Source organism: Squalius cephalus (genome assembly GCF_949319135.1).
Source record: "Squalius cephalus genome assembly, chromosome: 19".
In the NCBI taxonomy this organism is placed as follows: domain Eukaryota; kingdom Metazoa; phylum Chordata; class Actinopteri; order Cypriniformes; family Leuciscidae; genus Squalius; species Squalius cephalus.
In genome coordinates, this window is record NC_137140.1 from 8,079,626 (window position 1) to 8,090,076 (window position 10,451).

Consider the following 10,451-nt stretch of genomic DNA (forward strand, 5'->3'; position numbering starts at 1 on the left):
CTAGCATTTTTGAGCGCTGTTGAACGGATTCTCAAACACCTCTGATTGGCCATTGTGTCGACACGCTCAACATATATGTCTCTGTTTGGTTACAATGATCAACGCTTCAAAAACATGACGCTCTTCATCGAATGCTTACACAGATACACGGAAGCGTTTGAAGCGGCATCTAACAGCGGATCCGTCTATCAGCGGATATATCAGGGATCTGTTGATAGACGTCTGCTTTTAAATGCTCCCGCGTGTATCCATGTAAGCGCTTGGTGAAGACGTCACTTGGTACCGAAGTAGGTACTTTGAACAACTCTACAGTCAGACAACGAATACAGACATCTGACTGTATGCGTCCCGTGATAGTTCAGGATGAATACATGTACCCTTGCACCCCTATTATATATCAAATGTAAGTATTTTGACAGCATAGCAAGCAATCATTTGACAACCCTAGCTAGGTGGAATTACTGGCCCAAACGCTGAAATGAAAACTCTGCTTGTATTGTAAGGCGTGGACCTTACAATATGTAATGTATTCAGCTTTACAAAACAGTTTTTTTTTTACATGCATCCCCTGTGCGGTTACCTTGTCGGCCTTTTCTTGCCACCCAGATGGAAAATGCTGAGGGCGATTTTCTACTGAAAACACGCAAAGCTTTCTAAAATCGGTACCCACTTCCACTGCCTTTCAGAAGGTCATATTACACCCCGTAATGGGATATCCTTTCTGCGAATCTGCACACACGCACACAGAACTACTATCAGCAGGACCATGGTCACAATGAGTTTCCTCCTTCCTGTTATTGAATTCAACAGACCAAAGAGCGGCAAGTTCCGGACAACTGCCAGGAGGCACTGAAGGAAACAGAAACACAGAGCGAGTAAAAGTCAAGCCTCTTCACTTACGGCTCAAACACAAAACATTATAGAACATTATACATCTGCCACAGGGTAGTTAATGAAACCAAACTAAACCCTATTGTAACACAAGCTTGAATGAGTGTCATTCACTGTTTACATTTAATAATATAGGCTTAGGAAATAAAGCTATTCCAGGGTTTTTGCAAAAAGCATCATTCTGAAACATCATGTAAACGTGAACAGTGCTCTCGTTTAAAGCAACATCAAAGCACTTTTCCTCTTCGGTCCCCCTACAGGTTGGAAGCGGAATTGTCCATTACTGCTGTCGTAAATAATTTAGCCTACCGCAGCCTACTGTCGCACGCATGCTATTTGTTTATCCAGCACCGGCTTTAGAAATAACGATGTCCACAGACAAGTTAGAGTATGTTGCATGATTTTATGAAGGTATGATGTATTGCGACATCAGAAACGAAGAACAACAAAATAATGACATTGCTTGCTTTTGCTATTGTAACGCTTGCCGTAAAGCAAGTCAGATTTGTATGTCTTTGATTCTTATGTCTCATTCTAACTACAGATCCGCTACCCGATCTGGCAAACTTGCATAGTGCGGTTATAGCCGATAGAGGGTCACAAAGCGAATGCAGAAGTGCTGTTCACCCTGTTACGAGTTGATGAACCACTGAAACCATTTTGGAAACATTATTTTAAGGTACAAAATAATCTTTGGTGTTGCTTTAAGACTAAATGGTTTACCACACCCAGGTTTTTGACCGAGAACACAGCACATGTGGTCATAAAAACACGTAAGTGACATTTATTACAGGTTTCTATAGATAAATTAAATGGCTGAAGTAATGGAAAAGTATGGAGAAAGCTGCTTGATTATGGCAGCAAACAAATATTTGGGTTAAAGGGATAGGCTAGCTCACCCAAAAATTTTAATTCTGTCTACATTTATTCACCCTCATGTCAATCCAAATTTCAAATCCACAAGACTTTGATTAATCTTCAAAACACAAATTATGATATTTTAAATTAAACCTAGGTTTCTATCCATCCGTCAATGTAACCAAAACTGAAAATATTCAAAAAGGTTTGTCGTAAAATGAATCCATATACATATAAGTGTATATTAGGGCTGTCAACATGGCTGAAAATCTAAATTCGAATTGTATACTTATGGTTAATATTCGAATTATATTCAAATTTAAATAGAATAATTTCAGTTTGCGGGGAAAAAAAAGCTTTTGGCTTGTCTCCTGAGGCCACAAGAGGGCGCAATGAGCAAAATATCAATGCACTGCATTGAATTGTTTGTTTATTCAATGAAATAACTGTCTGTAAAAAAGTGCATAACCTTTAAACTTATGTTCATAAATCAAATATAATTTCATAAATTACATTAACAACTATTATGAACATAACAGCATCATGATGTATTTATGCATAGTTTAATACAAAGAGCCGAAGCACCGATCAAAAAAAGTCTCGAGACATGTTTTTATTTACTTATGTGGCAAGTAGCCGTGTAATAAGCGGGATAATGTATATCTAGTCGGTTGTTATTTCAGAATAAACCCTGACAGGGTGATCAGGACGGATGTACATTATCACTTACATGACATGTCTTTACATAACTTTTTACTTGATAGTTATGGTCAGCACTTGACCTTTTTAGTAATGAAATAAAAAAAATATGAAGAATTCATTTTAATCAAATATGAAAATCAGTTGATCCAAAATCCCCTTTTTTTAATCAAACTGACTGCCAAACAATTGCAACCAAGTGGAAAAGCTGAGGCACATCACGATAAAGCACTTTCCCTGCACACCTTTGAGCTTGCAAGGTGAAATTATTAACAGCAGGTGAAGCTTTCCTTCAAAGACTTGATAATATCTGTGGAATGAGAAAATACAGCTGTCGTACTGGTAATGATCAGTGTGAATGTCAATACAGAGCGTGTGGCCTCAGGACATGATAAACAATCTGGAATGTCGACAAATTTGCATGTCCTGAAGATCTGCATTCTGGAGGCCTTTTCCAACAGCTGGTTTGGTTAACATTCAAATGAATGAATCTCTCACTATCGTCACAACTGTGTAATATGAGCCATCTAGACCTTCTGTTGCCACAACAAATTGCAAAGTTATGGCTTCCAGAAGTTTAAGTTATGGCCAAAAGGGCTACTGAGTTTTCTGACAATATTCACATTCATATTCAGATATAGATAAGAGCTTCCAGTCATAGTGAAAAAAGGTCAGCTGAATTCTGCTGAAATCAAAATTTCTACTGTAATGATCAAGCCAAAGGCCTCACAATGAGATGCAGCGGAGTGCTACTGAAATCTATAATTTCATAAATGCATGGTGTGATGTAGCCAAACTTACATCAAAAATCATAACGACTAAAGCTAACAATCTCATGATAGGATACAGCCATGCTCCACTGGAATAAAAAAACTAACAAAAAGTCATGTCAAGATCATGATTCACAACATCACAAATATTAGGCTAATGAAATAAAAAGTCAAAGATGTCATCATTCATGATTTAGCAACTGAAGTGCTACCGAAATCATGATTTCATTAGAAATCATAAAGCCAAAGACGTCATGAATGGTAACAGCTGAGCGATAAAGAAATACTTTTTTTGAGAATTCATAAAGCCTTATGTCATGATGGAATCCAGCTGAACACTACAGAAATCATGATTTTATCAGAAATCATAAAGACAAAGACATCATGACGAAACGCAGCTGAGCACTACTGACATCATGATTTCATTAGAAATCATAAAGCCAAAGACGTCATGACGAAATGCAGCTGAGCACTACTGAAATCATGTTGTTGTTTGGTAACACTTTATTTTACAGTGTCCTTGTTACGTATGTTACATGTACTTACCGTAGTAATAAGAGTAAATTATGCATAATTACATGCAATTAACCCTAAACCAAAACCTAATCCTACCCTAACCCTACAGTAAGTACATGTTGTTAATTATTATTACTCAGTACTTAAATATATAATTACACTGTAACAACGACACCTTAAAATAAAGTGTAACCTGTTGTTTTTTTTAATCATAAAGCCAAAGATGACATGATGGGATCCAGCTGAGCGCTACCGAAATCATAATATTATCAAAAATTATGAAGCCAAAAATGTCATGACAGGATACGGTTAAGCACTTCCACAATCATGATTATTTTTATTTATTTTTTTAAATCATAAAGCCAAAGATGTCATGATGGGAAATAGCTGAATGCTACCAACATAATTATTATTATTATTATTATTTTAATCATAAAGCCAAAGATGTCATAATGGGATACATCTGAGTGCAAACAAAATCAAGATTTTATCAGAAATCATTTTAACTCTAAAGAACTCATTATGGGATGTAGCTGAATGCTTCTGAAATCAAGACTTTATGAGAAATCATGAAACCAAAGATGTCATGACAGCATGTAGCAAATGTCTACTGGAATTTAAAAAAAGCATCATCATGAAATCATGATTTCTACTGAAATAGTCAAGCCGAATATCTCATGATGAAATCCAACTGTGCTGAAATCATCAAATTGTGAATGACATGATTTCTACTGAAATGGTCCAGCTACAGCTGAGCTAAGAGCAGAATATTAATATCCAGCTCAACCCAGGCTCATTTGCTAACGCCACACCCACCCATATTTCGTCAGCTTTCATTCTTCCGTACTTGAAATGTGTTTGGAAAAAGGAAATAGAGTGTATACTGGAGTATTTAATCTGACAGCTGTCCATTTGGAAAAACTAAAGCTATTTTGCTTCAAGCTTTCCACCTGTCAACAGCTCCATCATATCCATAATGCAGTGAGACCGTCACTGGGCCTGTGCTGCTTCACCTCAGATGTTTACATCTTATATTATTAAATCACAACAACACCAGACAGATAGATAGGCAGATAGACATGTCATGGTACATTATGACAAATATTTCACACATAACATCTTCATTACTAGCTGAATGACAGGAAAACAGCGGTCAACAGCCTGTGTCATTGAACGTGTGTGTGTGTGTGTGTGTGTGTGTGTTTGAATTAGTGTCAGGACAGCATACAGCGACCATTCAAATCATTCATGTGGAAAAACACAAAATCATATCGAATCGGTTATCACTTTATTTGATAGCTTTATCAGCAATGGCAAAGTCCTGCTGAGCTGCATCTTTAGCAAACAAAGGCCTGCTTTCCATCCATTAGACATGAGAAAACATCACATCACCATCTGAACCTTAAATAAGAGCAGATGATGCACATCTCTCACCGTAGCGTCGGCCCCACACACGCCGTGTCCGTGCTCTCGATCTCCTGTAATATTCGTTCATGTTCGGTGATAGTCTCCAAGCTCTCGCTCTCCGCCATGTTGGCTCTAATCGTCACAGTGTTCATTTGTGACAATGCCGAGAGAGATGCAGTAACACGAGTCCGCCGACAGGGGGAGCCAGTCTGCGCCAGTCTGGCAGGGTCAAGCTAAAATAGTGGAACCTTATAAAAATGTGTGTAAATATCTTTTCTCTTGACCGTAGATGGCCCAATGTCTAATCTCAACACAGTTAAGAATGGATTAATTTTGTCATTTCATCTGAATATTAACTTTTGTAAGATTTAGTTAGTCAAAAAGATTGAGGTTAATGTGTCTCTGGAAAATGTTCTATGACTATGGCATTAAAGTATCACATCAAAATTCAAATGTTTTTTGTGTCTATTTGTTAATGTGGGATTTGTGGACACATTGATGGTTTTAGATTTGTGGGGGAAAATATATATATTTGAAATGAAAAGATAAAATTAGACCTCATCCTTGCTTAATGAAAATATCATTATTTAAAATACTAACCCCCCAAACATTTGAAGCAAAAAAATAAATAAATAAAATCAACATTGATAATAAAAATAAATTTCTTGAGCAGCAAATCAGCATATTAGAATGATATATGAAGGATCATGTGACATTGAAGACAGGAGTAATGGTCTGTAGAGTAAATTTCAGATTAATCGCTTTTACTGGGATTCTGCTTTGTCTGTTATTCTTTATTCAGTTATTCAACTAAATTGTCAGAACACCATTGCCTCTTTGAATAATTGTACATTTTGTGCTATGACAACTCTATTAGCAAATGGTTCTGTTTATTTCCCTTATCAACACACTGGCTAATGCCTCATCATTAGTGTTTGGTAAAGTTACTTTTCCCTTTAGAAAAAGTAACTAATTGCATTACTTAGTTTCTATTTTAGTCGATAAAGTTTTAAGTATGGATATTTTTCATACACAAATGCATCGCTTCGCTTCAGAAGGCCTTTATTAACCCCCCAGAGCTGTGTGGAGCACTTTTATCATGGATGGATGGACTTTGATGGACTATATGGAGATATATGGCCATTCACTGCCAGTAGAGCCTGGACATTTTTTAATATAACTCTGATTGTATTCGTCTGAAAGAAGAATGTCATATACACCTAGGATGGCTTGAGGGTGAGTAAATCATGGGCTAATTTTCATTTTTGGGTGAATTATCCCTTTAAACCTTCACAATTCGGTTTCCCCAATTTGAAAATGCATCCATAAAAAAACACTATTAATGTTAAATCATAAACGTTCCATATGGTAACGCAATGCATCCATAAAAAATACTCTTTACCTTAAACTCGTTCCTAGGGGCAGGTCTACTGATTCCAGTTCCGCAAAAACATTCCCATAGACCTTTCCTTCTCCTTTGTCCTCTTCTTGGGGACTTGTGGGAGTCTTGAGACTGCTACTGCTGCCGTACATGTCTGTTAGTCTGTGTGTTGTGTTGGGAGAGCCGTGCTCCGGCAGGACATACACATAATACAGTCAGCAGAAAACTGCAACTAAGGAAAAGGGACAGACCTTGTGATCCCTAGTACTTTGAATCCAACAAAACAGGCTTAAGTGCTGTGCTGTTAAATATTTCCCAATTGTGCTTCAAGATTTTTTCACACTGCTGGACTGGGATCTTTATTTTATGGTACATAAAGTCTGTAAAGTTGGTACATAAAGTTATGGTGTAAAATGCTTTACAAATGTTTATGACGAGTTCATTTATACATAAATAAATGTATTAAAACTATTTGTAAGAATAAACTCAAATCGTGCAGCATATATTTACTTTAACTACCATTCAAAAGTTTGGAATTTTATTTTGTTTTTATGAAAAAAAGTATCTTATGCTCACTAAGACTGCATTTCTTTTACTGCATTATTCAGCAAATTACAGGAATAAATAACATTTAAAATATATTCATATAGAAAACTGTTATTTTTGAAATTGTAATAATATTTAACAATATTACTGTTTTTATTGTATTTTTGATCAAATAAATGCAGCCTTGGTGAGCATAAGAGACTTTAAAAAAACATTCCAAACTTTTGACCAGTAGCACAGATTCTTCTCTTGAAACTGAAAAGAGAAATAATGAAATAATTTACGGCATTACAGCAGTGTTTGATTAAATGTACGGTTGTTAATTTTACATCATCTTACAAATTACACAGATTACAAAACACTGTTCTGTTTGCTGATGATGTCTCAACAAATGGTTTCCTCACTGCTTCACAACAACAAGAAAAGCTTGTGACCTTGACCTAACTTATGGGAAACAACTAGATTAACCTTTTTTTTTTTTTTTTTTTTTTTCTTAAGATCAGGCTGGGGAGGGTCACACTGCCTAAAAGCAATCTGTAAATTGTTGTTCATCACCCTGTCCTAAATAATAGGCACATTGTTTCTTAACATGGGCTTATCTGGTTCTGTATTAGTATTTAACATTTAATATATAACATTTTTAAATGGGTAACACTTTAGTTTGGGGGACCAATTCTCACTATTAACTTTGCTTATTAGCTTGCATATTACTAGCATATTGACTGTGTATAAAGCAGATATTAATGCCTTCTTCTACATGACCATATTCTACATCCCTTAATCCTACCCCATTGCTAAATAACAACTACAACATGGCGAAGGATCCAAGGAGACGCTGGAGAACACGAGGGAGCGAGATTGAAGGAGAGTAACACGAGGTAATCGTTGCCATAGAACAAGTCAAGTCAAGTCACCTTTATTTATATAGCGCTTTTTACAATACAGATTGTTTCAAAGCAGTTTTACAGATACAGAGGTGGACGAAGTACACAACTTCCTTACTTGAGTGAAAGTATAGATACTACTGGTCAAATATTACTCCGTTACAAGTAAAAGTTGTAAAGACCTATTTTTACTTAAGTAAAAGTACAGAAGTACTCGTTTTTAAAAATACTTAAGTATCAAAAGTAAAAAGTAAATGTTAATGCATTGTTTTATTATTGTTGCATTGTTGTATGTAATACTTAAAGTACTGTATGCCTCTGAATCTATGCCTGCCTACCCTCATATCAATATCAAATTTATTTCTAGAACACAGTTCCAGTAGTGGGATTGAATATGAGATTGAATAAGTGCACTAAATAACGTCCACAATGGTTTCGGACACCCAAATGGCTGTTCCCTAAAATATTGCCCTATTTAAAGTTTTTTGGCTTTTAGTGTGAATATGTTAGCCTTACTGTTATCTATAATCTAGTGTGCTCCAAAAAAGTGACAAAATTCGCATTTAGAAAACCAAACCCAACGTTGAAAATGAAAATCAGGTTTATGTCAGAATCCAATGTCAGATTGACGTTGATCTCCAACATTGGACAGACGTTGTATTGTGGTTGAAAATGAAAATAGGGTTGACGTCAGAACCAACATCAGTCGGGTTCTGACGTCAACCCGACTTTTATTTTCAATCAATATCCAACGTCAATCTGACGTCGGGTTCTGATGTCAATCAGATGCAGGGTTCTGACGTCAACCCGACTTTCATTTCCAACCAAAATGCAACCCCTGCAACCAAAATCATCCACTGACTGATGTTACTTTCTACTCAAGGACCATGACAGAATTGTAGTGGAGTAAAAAGTACGATATTTGTCTTTCAAATGTAGTGAAGTTTAAGTAAAAAGTTTCCAGAAAAAATAATACTCAAGTAAAGTACAGATACTCAAAAAGTGTACTTAAGTACAGAACTCAAGTCAATTTACTTTGTTACTGTCCACCTCTGCATAGATAGGAAAAAAATGCAACAAAGTTTGTTTCTAGAAGAAAATAGCGTCACAGTCCAGCTTAAGTAAGTTCAGTGATTGTTCGTTTTTGTTGTAATTTTAGTTCATTTATATATATATAGCCGCTCTGGAGAAATCTGTGATGTCATCGTCCAGCTCAGTTCAGTTCTCATATTAAGGTGTCAATGCAGGCAGATCAATATTATTGTTGAATATTAAGTTAGATGTCCCCAACTAAGCAAGCCAAAAGCCAAAGGAAAAAAAGGCGACAGTGGCAAGGAGCCAAAACTCCATCAGATGACAGAATGGATAAAAAAAAACCTTGGGACAAAACCAGTCGGGGGGCAAGTTCTCCTCTGGCCACCGAACGAACAGTGAATGATTATGATTCAGGCAGCATTACAGGAACATTCCGAATACTATCCAGTTCCATCTGGTTAAAGATCGTGACATCACGTGACGATGAGGCCTTCACAGGGGAGAGTCTAGTTGACACAGCCTCTGCTGACATTTCAGGGATGCGTTGTGGTCGTGTCTAGGCGCAGGTCCACCATCTGATCTGGATACGGCCCGGATCCGGCTGACTACATCATGCGTTGTGGTCGTGTCTATGCGCAGGTCCACCATCTGATCTGGATACGGCCCGGATCCGGCTGACTACATCATGCGTTGTGGTCGTGTCTATGCGTAGGTCCACCATCTGATCTGGATACGGCCCGGATCCGGCTGACTACATCATGCGTTGTGGTCGTGTCTATGCGCAGGTCCACCATCTGATCTGGATACGGCCCGGATCCGGCTGACTACATCATGCGTTGTGGTCGTGTCTATGCGCAGGTCCACCATCTGATCTGGATACGGCCCGGATCCGGCTGACTACATCATGCGTTGTGGTCGTGTCTATGCGCAGGTCCACCATCTGATCTGGATACGGCCCGGATCCGGCTGACTACATCATGCGTTGTGGTCGTGTCTATGCGCAGGTCCACCATCTGATCTGGATACGGCCCGGATCCAGCTGACTACATCATGCGTTGTGGTCGTGTCTATGCGCAGGTCAGAACAGGTTTGTGAGCGTTGGGTGACGGTGGCGAAACCGTGACAAACACTGTGGCTGAATCCAAAATCGCCCCCTAAACCCTCAATCAATATTCCCTGTTAGTCCACAGTTCACTTGAAGGAGTGAATGAAAACAAGTGAGCGAATTCAGACAGCCGTTGAGCGTACATCGGCTGCATTATTGCGGTGCAATGTGGGATTGAATGAGTGCACTCGATAATGTCCATTACGGTTTCGGACACCACTACAAATGTCTGTCCCTTCAAATAATGCCCTATTTGAGGGTATAGGGGGCGATTTCGGAGTCAGCCTGTGATGCAAAATCATTATTACCTACTTCAGTCTTCAGTGACACATGATCCTTCAGAAAACAGTTTTGCTGCT

General features: G+C 37.8%; 1 protein-coding gene across 5 annotated transcripts in view; it reads right to left on the reverse strand.

Annotated features, from left to right (window-relative positions):
- exoc6 (exocyst complex component 6) overlaps positions 1-5,328 on the reverse strand; it is a 54,940-nt gene extending 49,612 nt beyond the window's left edge. For 2 of the 5 annotated variants that reach the window (XM_079851851.1, XM_079851848.1), the window contains exon 1: positions 5,169-5,311. In XM_079851851.1, the coding sequence (XP_079707977.1) occupies positions 5,169-5,293 (125 nt within the window). In that variant the 5' untranslated portion in view covers positions 5,294-5,311. Of the gene's footprint in view, positions 1-5,168 lie in introns of all 5 variants that reach the window. The other 3 variants (XM_079851852.1, XM_079851849.1, XM_079851850.1) reach the window with 2 other exon arrangements.
- Between the last annotated feature and the right edge of the window lie 5,123 nt (positions 5,329-10,451).